Raw genomic sequence first — 17,699 nt, 5'->3', positions numbered from 1 at the left:
AGGAAACCGGGCAGAGCCCGGGGGAAACCCACGGCCGTACGTGGGAAGGTTTTTCAGCAACCTGCGGATGGTCGTGGGTTTCCCCCGAGACAGGAAGCCAGCGTGAAAGACTCCTGGGTCATTACGCTGCGCTAGCGTGCTAACCGACTGAGGATGCCTCCATGGCGATAATTGGGTTAGTACATATTGTCATAACACACGCACACATGCACCTGTACATTATAATGATATAAGGCCTGTGTGTATTCACCGAGGTAAGTCTCAATTCACTGAACAAGATAATAACTGCACTATGTTTAGCCCTGCTGACATTTTATGTACATAATGCTGACCAAGTCGTGTATGCTAACAGTCTCTCAAAGATCCATCAGGAAATATTGAATTGATATTTGCCTGATGTCAACAGTGGACGCGTCTTCTCCCAAAGCCCCCCACTAGCCTCCCCCCTAACACACACACCCGGCACATACCTAAGGCATTTTTCCGCACAAATCATCCAACTTTTGTTATTCTTGTTATTCGATCATTTTCAAAGACCAGATTTATCCCCCTCTATAACCATATCGGTGTTTATCCCCCTCTATAACCATATCGGTGTTTATCCTCCTCTATAACCATATCGGTGTCTATCCCCCTCTATAACCATATCGGTGTCTATCGCCCTCTATAACCATATCGGTGTCTATCCCCCTCTATAACCATATCGGTGTCTTTCCCCTCTATAACCATATTGGTGTCTATCCCCCTCTATAACCATATCGGTGTCTATCCCCCTCTATAACCATATCGGTGTCTATCCCCCTCTATAACCATATCGGTGTTTATCCCCCTCTATAACCATATCGGTGTCTATCCCCCTCTATAACCATATCGGTGTCTATCCCCCTCTATAACCATATCGGTGTTTATCCCCTTCTATAACCATATCGGTGTCCAAACTTCTCCGTGGGCTGGGACTGGGAGACAGTAGTGTAAAGACAATATGAGGAGCAACATTTTGACTAATGAGAACGTTTGATTAAATATCCGAATTGTAGTTTCCTTTTAAACCTTACGCCGTGTTCTGTTATGACGAGATCTATTTTCAAAACAGCTATGGGCTGTTCGTATGATGACTGGAACAAACTACAGTTAATACCCAAGCTTACTGAACGTTTCTGTTCAGGTCGCCTATATGCTGTCACACACATAAAACGGTGTACCTGTCCTGTGATTGGCGGTCAAGAAGTGTGTCACACTTAGTGTTTTATACCGCGTTCACGCGAAGTGATTTGACGTATTATCTCGTCAAAACCGCAGAGTGTTGCGTACTGACTTGTACGCCATATCGGTGGAAGACAAATCTTCTAGAAACGTTACTAATAGGGCATAAAGACGACTCCACAAAGGCCTTTAGAATCATTAAGAGCCAACATACGGCATTCGTGTTTGAATCCAACTCCTCCTGATTAGACTTCATTGTTACCTCGTTTGGTGGCCGCTGTGAGTTCAAGTCCAGCTCATGCTGGCTTTCTCTCCGACCGTACCCGGTAAGGTCTGCCAGCAACCGGCGGATGATCGTGGGTTTCCTTCAGGTTTGGCCTGGTTTTCGAACACACCAGTGCTGGCCGCCGACATGTAAGATAAATCTAAGGCGTAAAACACCAATCAAATAAATAAATAAATAAATAAATAAATAAATAAATGTATCTGACAGGTGGCAAAGGACAATGCTTTCCATACCGTTCTGCACAGTATCCGGGAACCTCGCCTTCAGAGCGGATTCTGGTGGTCGTCCACCAGATTTTACCAAATAAGGTCATAAATATGATTTTATTACCCGTTGGACCTGATGCAGCTATATGTCAGGGGTTTTGTCAGGTACTTTTCCAGGTGCTGTGGCTTCAAGGAGGTTTAAATTGGCTTCTCTTCTAGCAATAAACCAGACTACCCTGGTACATAAGTATAATATCCATGCGGCATCAAATAGCAAATAAAAAATTTAGCGAAATCAAACCGCACCGCGGTTGCCATGAGTGCAATAAGGAAAATTTTTAATATTATAATACGCAATAACAGTTCAGGCCCCAGACGAACTTAGTCATACCTTGTGGTATAGTTCGTGAACTTATTTTTGAACTTAAGCAATAATTTACGATTTTGTCATGAAAGTCTAAAGGAACACCAAGTATAAAAATAAAAACGCCTGTGGCAAGTGACAATTTTAGAGCTGTAAACTGTTATGACTGAGTTATGACTACATATGACTAAAGTCTAAGACAGCTTTGTGATGTTAGGGTTTGATTCTTGCGAATTCACAATGGTTTGAACAAGGCTAGTTGGGGACTAAAACGGCTAATTTTTATTGTGTGTTTTTACAGTAGTTACTCGATTTGATTGAATACATATCTTGCGTGGACAGTTGTGTCGGCTGAAAGACGCAGTAAACAGCTTCCATAAAACCACGTCTTTTAGCCGCGATACTTCACTAGCGACATCACATTATCTCAGCTATATCTGCCTGCAGGGATCTCGGATTGTATTCATAAATATGCTTAACGAAAATGTAAAGGCAGGGTTTAATTTTATATTGTTAGGATAACAGTTAGGATAACAGTTAGGATAAGTATCCATTACCAATCGTGGCTTCAATTACCACCAGATTTTCACAGTTTACCGCAATCCAGTAGCTGTGGTAGCCTGAAAACAGAATGGTCGGGAATCCCAATTCACGCTCTTTGTGATGCCAATGGTGGACACACTCGGTACTGAGTGGTGTGAACTGTGATTACCGACCATTCTGTTTTCACACTGTCATAACTCCTGAATTATTACCCTAAAATGTGAAAGCCTGAGGAAAACTGAAGCCACTATTGATAATGAAAAATTACTCTAATTTTTGACTGAACACGTTGTTTAATACTGAGGGAAAATTATATAAAATTGCTTGTTGCGTTTATAGTTTTGATGAGTATACGTCGTTAATACCAAAAGGCATTAAATACGCCAGTAAAGCTGCATGCGTCAATACATCACTCTCGTTCTACAGTGAAGTCCATTAGGAGAGGAAAAATATTCATGAGTTCGGCATAAAACACTGATTAAATACAAAATGCACAGACCAGGACACAAGATCAAATAGTGATGTGCACAATCGTTCAGGGGATGTATTCATTAAGCACTTAATAGCACTCAAGTCATGAACTGAAAGTGCTTAAAAAGTGCCCTGTTCTGTAGAAAAGAATCCGTAGGCAAATCTGTACTAGGCAGACCCACGCAATTTAATTGTAGCTGTGTTTGATGTTTTGATTGAAAACCGAGGAGTGGATTTATAGTGCATTTCATGCTGGTTTAATGCGGCAGAATGAAATATAGAATAGGTAATAAGTAATGGATTTAAACCAAGTGCACATCAGAACCCGAGGACCTTTTACTTCCGAGGAGATAACTCTGGTGCACATAACCGACGACTATTTCCGCGTGTGGGGGCTAGTGGTCAACAATGATGTTGCTGTTAGAAAGTGCACTATGAGCGTTGTTGACTATTATCTATCACAGAGGCTGAGCTTTTGATATCTAATGTTGACATCGGCGGGTTAATATCTCAACGAAAGAGGAATAAACGAAGAACAAATACTTTTTTGACGTATTTTGCAGTTATTCTGGATATTTTACTTGCTTTATGACATTTTACAAACCTAGCCTTCAAACAGCAATTATATTATAATTAAAGACTTATAATAGGTTCAAGTGCGTGTTGAACGTGATTCGTAGAGTGTATAAATACATATATAGGGACCCGGCAATGAAAGTTTTTTTCTGTGTACAGTGACTCTGATCACATTAGGAAAACACATGGAGCTAAATATGAACGAAGAAGTAATACACCAGTTCTATGGTTTAGAACAGACAACAGACTTGAGCAACAATACATTTGTTCTCTTGGCCAGCGAATCTCGATGGCACGAGACAGAACATAAGAAAGACAACAAATCTTGTACATGTAATCTTACTGGTTACTCAAAATGTCCCAGGGAAAGGGGTGGGAGGCATCCGATTGGCTATAATTAATAACATGGCCCGAAGCTTTCGATTTGTCCAAAGTGCGCGATTCGGATTATTTTGAACTGCAATATCTCCTGTAAACAACATCACAAAAAGGTAAGCTTTTAACACTTTATGTAGGATACCTATACGATGCATTTATACATTTGGTGTATTTATCGTCGTTACTTGAAATATGTTTAAAACATTTTATTCTTGGTTAGGAAGATATTTTATCAAGTTGACAAGGTTATGGTCGAGTACTTTCTGAATATTGTTGTACACAATTTCCAAAATAAAAACTTGGTTAATATGGAGTTGCGCCGGGGGTCAAGGTACAAGGCCTCATTTACCATCGTCATCCTGCGAAGAAAAAAAAATGAAAGCGGTTTAGGTTTATAAATCTATGCGTCGAAACAGACATTCTTATACAAGCCGTCAGCCTATAAAGATGTTCCCGGGTCAATGATCGCAAGGTCAATTTCCAAAACGACGTCTATCACAAATTACCAAAGAAATGAGAAAGTATACAAAGTAAGAAAACAGGACGGAATCATACAAAGAGGAGCAGTCAAGAGTTTGCAGTGATATAGAAAAGACTCAAGATATGCTCCAGGCGACTGAATGAAGTCAGTATTCAAAGATATCTTTTATTTTGCATGTCATATGTGTTAACCTACTGCCTTACGGGGTTTTTTTTCATACGCTGCTGACCAGGCTTATATGTGCAGTAAAAATATAGTAAAACATTAGTCTTTAAGTCTTACATTAAAGCAAGATCTTTGAAGTAGATATACCGGCAGCTTCCTAGTATTGGTTTACTTTTTACATTCTTTGGACTTATCCAGTCAGCTAACTTCTCCTGCGACCACTGGGGGATTATATCGACGTAAACTTCCAGGACTTTCATAAGACAAATGAGCTTGCCCTCAAATTTATATTGACCTTGTTAATACAATACAGCCTTTGTGCTCTCAATTCCCTCGTTGACAGTATGTGTCGTCGTGACGATCAAAATCGTATTTAAACAGGCCTTTGTAGGAATCAAAAAGCTCACGAAATAATTTCATTGGACCAACAGCGGATGGACCGTAAAATTCGACTCTTTTCTTTTTGACAATATTGTTGATAAATGCACACGTCCAACAAGAGCACGTGACCCAGGATGAGATTTGCACACACAATTCCAGTGCTTACCCATTGAGCCCCTCGTTTCTGCCGATCCTCAGATTTGATGTCTGAACTTAGACTCCACTGAAATCAGGCACATTCACATTTTTGTTACATTTTCTTGGTAAAATGACATCTTAAAGTTCCATCTTACCGTCGAAAACAGAATCTAAATATACCTCGATTTTACTCCAGAAAAGGCGTTTGAAAAGTTTTTATGCAAAAGCATTCGTCATAATTCGTGCTAAGCATTTACGAATGATGGACACATTTTCTCTGGCCTTTAATCTATATAAATTTCTAGGCGAAAGAAAATAATTCCCATTCTTAGCAATTATCTTTAACCAAAATATTTAGAGTTACTGCACAGATTGCGCACTTGAATTGTTTTGATATTTCTTTTCTACATGTAGACTATTTGTATTCACTGAGGAAAGAAAGTTTTTATAGGACTTTTACACCAAGACTCCACACGATGAATGTGAAACTAGAACAAACTAAAACACACTATTTTCGACTTAACTTACAGTTGCTCCTCTTGCTAAACGATCAGCCTGCAAGTAGAGAACAAAAACCATACTAACAAGTGGATGCCTCCGATGTTATGTCCACAACAGCATTACACATATAATCCATGATTCTGATATGCTTTTCCATATGTTTAGATCTTTTCGACATGCCAAGAGGGTGTCGTGATATATACCTTGTCTCCATGACATTTCCTATACCAACATAACCCATGATTCAGTCCGACTGCAACTTTCAAATGTTGACACAAATGAACTGGGAATTGTACGTCTAAAATGTTTCTTTAGGGCAAAGAGGCCATGATACTATTTTACTGCTTTAAAAGTTTCTTTATAAATACCGGTATTTGACAAAATCACTGACACAAGCAGACGATCAAGAGACAAAATCACGTGACACCTGATAAATCAGCTTACCCTGTCAGGCGAGCGTTTTTGTCGATCCTCAGGGGTCATGTCCGCCATCAGGCTCCACTAAAACCAGATGTAAAAATACCTTGCTGTATTTTCCTTTTCATATGGCATAAAGTACATTTCTAACAGGAGTTTTTTTGTTTGACGAACATTCACAGATAAACTTCTATGAACGTAGGCATGAGATTTGCACATACTATGCCTGTCCTAACCCAATGTGCCTGTTTGCAGTATTGGACCAAGTGACAATCACAATCGTATTTTAAATATGCATAAACACGAGTGACCGATTAAATTCCACATCACCAAAATTAACAATTCCATTCGCCCAACAGGTGACGAGATGTCAAGGTCAGTTGTTTTCTTTTAGAGAATACTGCTAGCAAAAGCGCACGCTCAGTGAACAAGACTATGTGGCCTTCGATGACATTTGCACACACAATAAAGGTGCTTACCCAATCTACCCGTCGTTTTTGGCGATCTTCAGGGCTCATGTCCGATACACGGCTCCACTAAAACAAGAGGTATGCATAACTTTGTGGAACTTTCTTGGTAATGTTGAATATTAAAGTTCCATCTTACCGCAGAAAAAAAATCAAATTATACCTCCATTTCACTCCGGAAAACGTGTTTGGAAAGTTTTTAGTGCAATGTCATTCGTCTTAATTCGTGCTAAGCATTTATGAATGATGGACACATTTTCTCTGGCCTTTAATCTATACAAATTTCCAGACTAAAAAAAATAATTTCCATTCTTAGCAATTCTTTTTAACAAAAATGTTTAGAGTTACTGCACAGATTGCGCACTTGAACTGTTTTGATATTTCTTTTCTACATGTAGACTGTCTGTATTCACTGAGGAAAAAAAGTTTTTATAGGACTTTTACACCAAGATTCCACACGATGTACGTGAAACTAGACCAAACTAAAACAAACTATTTTCGGCTTAACTTACAGTTGCGCCTCTTGCTAAACGATCAGCCTATAAGCAGAAAACAAAAACCATACAAACAAGTCCATGCTTCGATGTTATGTCCTCAACAGCATTACACATGTGATTATTTTGCTGATATGCTTTTCTATATGTTGAGAGCTTTTCAACATACCAAGAATGAGTGAGTGCTTGGGGTTTAACGTCGTATTCAACAATTTTTCAGTCATATGACGACGAAGGCATCGTTAAGGTGTATGTCCTTGTTGCAGAACGGATGTATCTATGAACTATCCTTTCCATGCTGAACGCTAAGCAAGGAAGTTACAACTTTCTCTTTTAAAGTCTTAGGTGTGATTCGAACCCCAGGATTGATCTTGGATATACCGCTCCACCAACTCTGCTATCCGGGACGGTGACATACCAAGAGAGAGAGTGTCGTGATAAATACCTTGTCTCCATGACAAATACACATTTTCTATACTAACATATTCCATGATTCAGTCCGACAGCCACTTTCAATTGTCGACACAAATTGTATTTGTACCTCTAAAATGTTTCTTTTGGGTATAGAGGTCATGTGAATACTTCCCTGCTGCAAATTTGTCTTTAGAAATACCGGTAATTCAGAATCAGAAAGTAACGGCATCTTCGACTGGAATCAGAAACAATTCCTTGATTCATTTTCTTCTAAGTTGTCCTTTGCGAAAATCACTGACACAAGCAGACGATTAAGAGACAAAACCACGTGACACCTGATAAATCAGCTTACCCTGTCAGACGAGCGTTTCCTTCGATCCTCAGGGGTCATGTCCGCAATCAGGCTCCACTAAAACCAGATGTAAAAATACCTTGCTGTATTTTCCTTTTCATATGGCATAAAGTACATTTCTAACAGGAGTTTTTTTGTTTGACGAACATTCACAGATAAACTTCTATGAACGTAGGCATGAGATTTGCACATACTATGCCTGTCCTAACCCAATGTGCCTGTTTGCAGTATTGGTCCAAGTGACAATCACAATCGTATTTTAAATATGCATAAACACGAGTGACCGATTAAATTCCACATCACCAAAATTAACAATTCCATTCGCCCAACACGGGACGAGATGTCAAGGTCAGTTGTTTTCTTTTAGAGAATATCGCTAGCAAAAGCGCACGTTCAGTGAACAAGATCAGGTAACCCTGGATGAGATTAGCGCAAACAATATCAGTTCTTACCCAATCTACCTCTCGTTTTTGGCGATTTTCAGGGCTCATGTCTGATACACGGCTCCACTAAAACAATAGGTATGCATAAACTTTGTTAAACTTTCTTGGTAATGTAGCATATTAAAGAAAATCTTCTTGGATTTCACTTCAGTTTGGAAACATCACTTGTGATGATACGTGCTGGGCGCTGACGAATGATGAAAATTTTTGCAATACCAACTTTCAATGCCAATTTCAAGATCATTTGAGATAGTTTGTTCACTTCATGATTGTTTTCACAACAATGCCCAGATTTTATCCTACAAATTAGGCACTTCATCTGAGTTAGGGCAACACATTTTTGTTCTAGCATATCTGAATTTACTAAGAAAAGATATTTAAGGGCTTTCACCCAAAGACGTCCATGTTTGTAGCATAGAAATTCCAAACTACATATAATGTGACAAGTCAAATATAAAATTTCGCTGAAACTTCTAGATACTCTTCTGGTTAAGCGATCGACCCTCAAACACAGAAAACAGAAAGCATATAGATGTTTTTTACGAATTCACATATGATCCTTTTTCAAATATGCTTTTTCGTGTACTTAGGGCTTTTTCACATGCCATGAGGGCTTCATGATATGGGGTAACAATAGCTCTTCTGCATCCGAAACAAAACTTTTTTGCTATCGCATAAGCCATGATTCCGACAACAGCTTTCCTTTGTTGACATACATGTCATCGAACTTGGTGTCTAAGAAATTTTTCAAGATACGTAAGCCTTGTTGAACTTTGCTGTTGCCTTTTCCACGTAGAGCATTTATCAAAGTTATATTCTTACAGAGTAAAACTATGTACGAGACCCAAAACTTCGTTAATAAAGTTTCTTCTTGAAAACAGGCCAGTTTTCTTTTGCGGAAGTGACTAGCATAAGCAGAGGATAAACAGAATCATTAGTTACATTAGATATCCATACATACCAGGACAGGACATGAAATATGATTTCGTCAGATATAACATTGAAAGCTATTAAATACGCATGTCACTAATTATTCATAAAACATTTAAAAACTCATTTTTCATGCATATTTGTGAATATAAACATTTCTGTTCAGATAATTGCTAAATATCTGGGAGCAAAGGACGACAGTCCCGCGATATTCACAGAAGAATCCAGAAGTTTATGCCGAAAAATGTAAAGCACTGTCATTAAAACCAGATTCCTCACATTTGTCTTGAGAGAACCATTACTTGTTAATAATAGTTAATAATACTTCAATGATATAGTGCACGTATTTTTGTAAATACATTTTCACAATAAAGCTTTAGATTAGATATAATTGATCATGTGCATATAAACCTGGATTATTTGTTTTTATCTTTCCTTATTTATTTATTTATTTGATTGGTGTTTTACGCAGTACTCAAGAATATTTCACTTATACGACGGCGGCCAGCATTATGGTGGGAGGAAACCGTGCAGAGCCTGGGGGAATCCCACGTCATCCGCAGGTTGCTGGAAGACCTTCCCACGTACGGCCGGACAGGAAGCCAGCATGAGCTGGACTTGAACTCACAGCAACCGCATTGGTGAGAGACTCCTGGGCCATTACGCTGCGCTAGTGCGCTAACCAACTGAGCCACGGAGGCCCCACCTTTCCTTAAGAAAGCATGCAAAAGTTGCAGTTCTTAAAATCAAGTGATCTGTTTTAGGAAGAATTTGTCGAGAAAACATTTGACAACAGAAGACGATGAATAAAAGTCACATGACCTGGGATGAGTTTTGCACTTTGCCTATCCTTGCCCAATCAACATCCCTTTTCTGCCAATCACGCCTGAGACACGACTCAACTCAAACGAATAAATGGATAATAATCTTGTTCCACTTTCCTCTTAATGTGGTATTATTTCTGGTGTTAGAATTGTGATATGACGTTTTTGTATTTCACATCAGAGACCTTTAGTTAGACATTAAAAGTTCAACTTGTAACTCTGTTCTGTTGTTACTGACGTCGATACAGATAAGGAGTTATCGCCCTTTACTACTTCTTTGTTCGTGATATGGTTGCCATTAAAACGACGCCGAGTGTATTATCGTTGTCACGGCAGTCAGAATTTGCGTTTACCAGGCTTTGGGGATTCATGGTGGTATGAATTTGTCTACGTTTGTCAACCTAATGTTCTTACGATGTAAAGAACTTAACTTCATGCCAGTCATGTGTAAAATGAGTGTAATTTTAGACTACATATTGATATGTGGAACTGGTAGTGTCACTGGCTAAAGGCAACTTTGCTTGCGAGTATGGTTGATTTAGGTACAGGTTAAGTATAGGTATGTACTTGTAACTTCTAACTACAGGGAAGGGTTTGAACTTGCTTCAGAGTTTAAATATTGACGACTCTCACCATGTCAACCGACCGTTTCTGCCACTGAAACAAAGATACATAAACAACTTTGTAGCTTGGACTCTTTTCTTTGTTCTAAGTCTGTAATATTTGCAGGTAATGGCTAACAGTTACGGATACTATTCTTTTAGTAGTGAATATACAAATTGCAACATGTGTATGTAAATATTTAAAAGACACTAAATATTTGATTAAATATATATGACCCACAGATCTTCCTCTCCGGCTGTACGTGAGCAGGTCTCCAGCAACCTGCGGATGGTCGTCGGTTACCCCCAGCCTCTGCCCGGTTCCTCCCACCATAATGCTGGCCGCCGTCATATAAGTGAAATATTCTTGAGTACGGCGTAAAACACCAATCAAATAAATAAATAAACAAATCAAATAAAACACTTGCAAGAGATTAAGCAAAATAAAAATGTGTGTCGTGAAGTTCTGGATGAAAACAGATCGTTTGACTGAGTGAAGTATTTTGCAAACTTGTTACATGCTCAGTGGGCCAGTTTATGATCTACATTGTAGCAGACTACATCGAAGAAAATAAAACCATAGCAGTGACGACAGTGTGGTAACTGGCAAATGGTCACATGTAAACGGTGAAATATGGCCTCTTATCAATTTACCTTATGGTTTTACTTTAGCTGCTCATACCAATGCTTGAATATTAGTAAAATGCATGTACTGTTGTTAATTGTAATTCATCAGTTGTCTAGTATTAGATTGTACTCAAAAGGCCCTTGGTATTATTAGCCTAAACAGTGAAACAAGATGCTTATGTGAGAAATGTTATCACCCAGGTGAAAACTGTTTCACTCTGGTGGAAATTGTTTTACATCAGCGAAATTTTTTTACTCCAACGGAAACAAAACAAAAAGTTATCAGATTTGTAAAGAGCTAAATGTTGTTCATCATCCACCATAGGGCAAATATTTGATTTAAATCTGATTAGTGCAACGTTTCATTACCGAAAGTCCACGCTTTTCTCTTTCCAGGAAAAACTTGTCGTCATTTGAAATATCAGGGTCTATCCACTAAAAGCAAACCAAGAGTAGAAATTATTCAGGTGATAACACAGTTAAAAGAAAGAACAATGCAACCTTAGTTATTTGGGCCCAAGGGTAAAAACAGGCATAAAATATGTGTGGTTATGTATGCTAGGGCTTTTATGTTATACTTAATTCTTTAGTCATATGACAAGGCTTAGTCATTCAGAGTGTGTATGTATATGATGTGTCCAGTTGTGGCTAGGCGAGTGTGTGCCGCCAAAATGCGGTCGCCACTGATTAAAGTGTCGCATCAATGCTCGGCTTCCTCTCCGATTGTAAGTGAAAAGGTTTACCCGCAACCTACGGAGGACATTTCATTTTTACGACGGAGGCCAGGCATTATTGTGGGAGGAGAACCCAAGACCATCCGCAGCTTGCTGCCTGACTTTTCCACGTGCGACGTGCGACCGAAGAGAAAGCCAGTACAAGCTGAACATGAACAGCGACCTGGTTGGCGGGAGGGGGGGGGGGGGGTGAGTCTTCTAGTTCATTCTTCTGCACTAGAACCTTAAGCATTCAGCCACGGAGACCCAGGGACGACACCCCAATGAGAACTGTACTATAAAATGCTTTCACTAAAATTTTTAAATTTTAAGGGAGTTTTCCTGTACAACACTGATCTTCTTGACGGTCGATGATGTCACATTGGCTTTTTGTAACTTTACATGTTATGATATTCACACAATGTGAGTGAATTACATTGTGTAAGTTGGGCTAATACATATCAATAACCATTCTTACATTAAATTCTGGATGTGGGCCCGATTTCACAAAGCCAAATTCTAAAACCTACTTATATTGCTTAGTTTTTGGTGCTGGATGTTGACATTTTGACACATTTATCTTACTATAACACTGTTGATATGGACAACACTTTGATTTGTACTGCCCAAAAATAAGCTCTAAAATCGTATTTCAAATTTTGACTTAAATCAAACTGGACGTCGTGTTAACATTTTCAATAAATTATAAATGCAATGTTCAGTACTGTGTTTTGATGACGACTCTTTCCATCTTTGTTTTCCATTTCATTTACCTTAGATTCAGCCCGTCTTTTTCTGAACACACCGCCAAACATGATACTCTCCTTCTGATCGTGAGACTAAATTGGAAAGAAAAAACAATAGAGATCACCAAATCAAGCATTTGTGGTAAAAAGAATTTAAGGCCAATGAGTACACTAAGGCCAATTATACCTGTAAATGTTCATAAACATTGGCGAGAACAAAGGATATTTAGGGAATGATTTAACATGACTTTGGTGAGAACACAGGATTTTTAGGAAATGATTTAACATGACTTTAGTTAAAACACAAGATATTTAGGAAATGGTTTAACATGACTTTGGTGAGAACACAGAATATTTAGGAAATGATTTAACATGACTTTGGTGAGAACACAGGATATTTAGGAAATGATTTAACATGACTTTGGTGAGAACACAGGGTATTTAGAAAATGATTTAACATGACTTTGGTGAGAACACAGAGTATTTAGGAAATGATTTAACATGATTTTGGTGAGAACACAGGATATTTAGAAAATGATTTAACATGACTTTGGTGAGAACACAGGATATTTAGGAAATGATTTAACATGACTTTGGTGAGAACCCAGAATATTTAGGAAATGATTTAACATGACTTTGGTGAGAACACAGGATATTTAGGAAATGATTTAACATAACTTTGGTGAGAACACAGAATATTTAGGAAATGATTTATCATGACTTTGGTGAGAACACAGGATATTTAGGAAATGATTTAACATGACTTTGGTGAGAACAAAGGATATTTAGGAAATGATTTAACATGACTTTGGTGAGAACACAGGGTATTTAGGAAATAATTTAACATGACTTTGGTGAGAACACAGGATATTTAGGAAATGATTTAACATGACTTTGGTGAGAACACAGGATATTTAGGAAATGATTTAACATGACTTTGGTGAGAACACAGAATATTTGGGAAATGGTTTAACATGACTTTGGTGAGAACACAGGATATTTAGGAAATGATTTAACGTGACTTTGGTGAGAACACAGGATATTTAGGAAATGATTTAACATGACTTTGGTGAAAACACAGAATATTTAGGAAATAATTTAACATGACATTGGTGAGAACACAGGATATTTAGGAAATGATTTAACATGACTTTGGTGAGAACACAGGGTATTTAGGAAATGATTTAACATGACTTTGGTGAGAACACAGGGTATTTAGGAAATGATTTAACATGACTTTGGTGAGAACACAGGATATTTAGGAAATGATTTAACATGACTTTGGTGAGAACACAGAATATTTAAGAAATGATTTATCATGACTTTGGTGAGAATACAGGATATTTAGGAAATGATATAACATGACTTTGGTGAGAACACAGGATATTTAGGAAATGATTTAACATGACTTTGGTGAGAACACACTGTACTTGGGAAATGATTAAACATGACTTTGGTGAGAACTCAGGATATTTAGGAAATGATTTAACATGACTTTGGTGAGAACACTGGATATTTAGGAAATGATTTATTATGACTTTGGTGAGAACACAGGATATTTAGGAAATGATTTAACATGACTTTGGTGAGAACACAGGGTATTTGGGAAATGATTTAACATGACATTGATGAGAACAGAGAATATTTAGGAAATGATTTAACATGACTTTGGTGAGAACTCAGGATATTTAGGAAATGATTTAACATGACTTTGGTGAGAACATAGGATATTTAGGAAATGATTTAACATGACTTTGGTGAGAACATAGGATATTTAGGAAATGATTTAACATGACTTTAGTGAGAACACAGGATATTTAGGAAATGATTTAACGTGACTTTGGTGAGAACACTGGATATTTAGGAAATGATTTATCATGACTTTGGTGAGAACAGAGAATATTTAGGAAATGATTTAACATGACTTTGGTGAGAACACAGGGTACTTGGGAAATGATTTAACATGACTTTGGTGAGAACACAGGGTATTAAGGAAATGATTTAACATGACTTTGGTGAGAACACAGGGTACTTGGGAAATGATTTAACATGACTTTAGTGAGAACACAGGATATTTAGGAAATGATTTAACATGGCTTTGGTGAGAACACAGAATATTTAGGAAATGATTTAACATGACTTTGGTGAGAACACAGGGTACTTGGGAAATGATTTAACATGACTTTGGTGAGAACACAGGGTATTAAGGAAATGATTTAACATGACTTTGGTGAGAACACAGGGTACTTGGGAAATGATTTAACATGACTTTGGTGAGAACACAGGATATTTAGGAAATGATTTAACATGACTTTGGTGAGAACACAGAATATTTTAGAAATGATTTATCATGACTTTAATGAGAACACAGGATATTTAGGAAATGATTTAACATGACTTTGGTGAGAACACAGGATATTTAGGAAATGATTTAACATCACTTTGGTGAGAACACAGGGTATTTTGGAAATGATTTAACATGACTTTGGTGAGAACACAGGGTATTTGGGAAATGATTTAACATGACTTTGGTGAGAACACTGGATATTTAGGAAATGATTTATCATGACTTTGGTGAGAACACAGAATATTTAGGAAATGATTTAACATGACTTTGGTGAGAACACAGGGTACTTGGGAAATGATTTAACATGACTTTGGTGAGAACACAGGGTATTAAGGAAATGATTTAACATTACTTTGGTGAGAACACAGGGCATTTAGAAAATGATTTTACATGACTGCATTTTGTTTCTTACTATATTTCCCCGCGGTACAGGATGTAAACATTTACCTGGACTGCTAGAAAGGAGTTAAACTGACATGAGGCCAGAGTATTTTGATTGCATGCCACCATCTGTCATGCGTAACACTATCACGCTGCTCTGGCTTTACTATCGATGCTATAAATGTAGTCGGTGGTATTATTCAATAAGTAATTTTAACTCATTCATTGACAGGTTGAGTTTATGAAAACAGTGTACATCACGAAAACAGATGTGGTGTAGCAACGAATGAATGATTATTGGTTTCACGCCTCTTGACGTGACGAAAACACGTTTATACCAGGATATACCAGGACTCACTGACCTCGTTGATGGCTGATACTTTACATTTACTCTACTATCCATAATTTAACTTTTATTAAATCGGCATGGTTATATTAGAGCGCATCTCACTTCTTTCCCAGTGCACATGACTTTTTCAGTTTCCATAATCAATTGTCTGTAAATTCATCACTGCGCACTTTGGTTAGTTACAAAGGTCGTTGAAACATTTCTATAGTACATTATTTGTTTATTTATTCATTTATGCACTTGCGAATTTAAATAATATCCATGGAAATTTTACTTATACGACAGTGCTCAGACACTTATAAGCAGGTGGAGGAAATCTAAACACGTGATGTGAAGATCACCCCTTATCACCCCCTCATCACCCCATCATCAGCTCTCGTCACCCCTCATCACCCCATCACCCCCTCATCAACCCCTTATCACCCCTTCATCACTTTCTCATCACCCCCTCATCACCCCTTCATCAACCCTCATCACCCCCTCATCACCCCCATCACCTCCTCATCACCCCTTCATCAAGCCCCTCATCACCCCCATCACCCCCTCACCACCCCTCATCAACCCACAATAACCCCTCAACACCCCCACACCAACCCCTCATCACTCCCTTATCACCCCCATCACCCCCCTCATCACCCCTTCATCACCCCCTCATCACTCCCTCATCATCCCATCATCAACCCCTCATCACCCCCTCATCAACCCCTTATCACCCTCTCATCACCCAATCCTCATCCCCTCATCACCCCTCATTATCCCCTCATCAAGCCATCATCCCCTCATCACCCCCATCACCCCTCATCACCCCCATCACCCCTCACCACCCCCATAGCCCCCTCACCACCCCTCATCAACCCTCAATAACCCCTCATCACCCCCACACCAACCCCTCATCACTCCCTTATCACCCCCATCACCCCCTCATCACCCCTTCATCACCCCCTCATCACTCCCTCATCACCCCATCACCCCCTCATCATCCCCTCATCACCCCCATCACCCCCTCACCACCCCTCATCACCCCTCATCACCCCCATCACCCCTTCATCAAGCCCCTCATCACCCCCATCACCCTCTCACCACCCCTCATCACCCCTCAATAACCTCTTATCACCCCCACACTAACCCCTCATCACCCCTCATTACCCTTCATCAGTTAATTCAACTCAACCCAATTCAAGAACCTTTCCCACCTATAGTAATTCGGGTGTGATCTGTTGTTTATTTCTGTCTTTTTGATGACGATTTGTGGACAAACTGGTGATGTAATACTACACTGTGTGGATTACCCACTGCATTGCAAGAGAACAGTGGACAATCTGGCACAGGTCCGATTCGGCAATGCGCAGAAGTTACAATGCACGCTGTATTTCAATTCAATTGTTTTTACTCAGACCACAGCTTTGGTATACAAAATGAATCAATGGTTACTGGCTTGCCACTTTGGTAATGTTGCGGCCATATCGTGGCGAGAACACCTTTGAACCGGAACACAGTATAAATAATTTCGATGCAATAATGAGTAGCTTAACAATAATGCATACATCTGATGAAATTCGAAAATGTAAAACAGAAAATTGTATACGTGAATATATAAGAGCTATATTTTATAATATAAAACATATATCCTTTATGTAGTGAGTGACAGCATCACCAGCGACGCGGTAAAATAGTTCTAGTATACCGTTGATAGTGTAAAAAAATGTATATATGCATTCTACTACAGTGGCTTTAATTTTCTTCGGATAATTCTAAAACCCGTGTTAATGACCCTGTAAAGTCCATCGATTGGGTAAAATATCTGTGATAGTTGCACATGTATTTATATCAGAACGTAATCTCAGTTTACATCATCTAGCTGTATGTCCATCAGAAGAGTCAGGGCCATAGAATTAGGGCT

At 38.6% G+C, this 17,699-nt stretch overlaps 1 protein-coding gene across 1 annotated transcript; it reads left to right on the top strand.

Moving 5' to 3' along the window:
- Positions 1–15,330: 15,330 nt before the first annotated feature.
- On the top strand, positions 15,331–16,902 carry LOC135481024 (DNA-directed RNA polymerase II subunit RPB1-like). Its single transcript, XM_064760954.1, has 2 exons — positions 15,331–15,352; positions 16,136–16,902. Exons 1-2 carry the CDS (start codon positions 15,331–15,333, stop codon positions 16,900–16,902), a joined length of 789 nt encoding a protein of 262 aa, XP_064617024.1.
- The last annotated feature ends 797 nt before the right edge of the window (positions 16,903–17,699 follow it).

The sequence above is a fragment of the Liolophura sinensis genome, chromosome 13 (genome assembly GCF_032854445.1).
Source record: "Liolophura sinensis isolate JHLJ2023 chromosome 13, CUHK_Ljap_v2, whole genome shotgun sequence".
In the NCBI taxonomy this organism is placed as follows: Eukaryota; Metazoa; Mollusca; class Polyplacophora; order Chitonida; family Chitonidae; genus Liolophura; species Liolophura sinensis.
Note: the sequence above shows the minus strand (reverse complement) of the source record. Positions and strands in the feature narration are given on the sequence as shown.

Bases quoted from the DNA above. Each gene is read 5' to 3' on its own strand.
- LOC135481024 (XM_064760954.1), top strand. From the start codon at position 15,331: ATGACTTTGGTGAGAACACAGG. The intron at 15,353-16,135 runs GTACTTGGGAAA...CGTGATGTGAAG, and splicing joins GACTTTGGTGAGAACACAGG to ATCACCCCTTATCACCCCCT.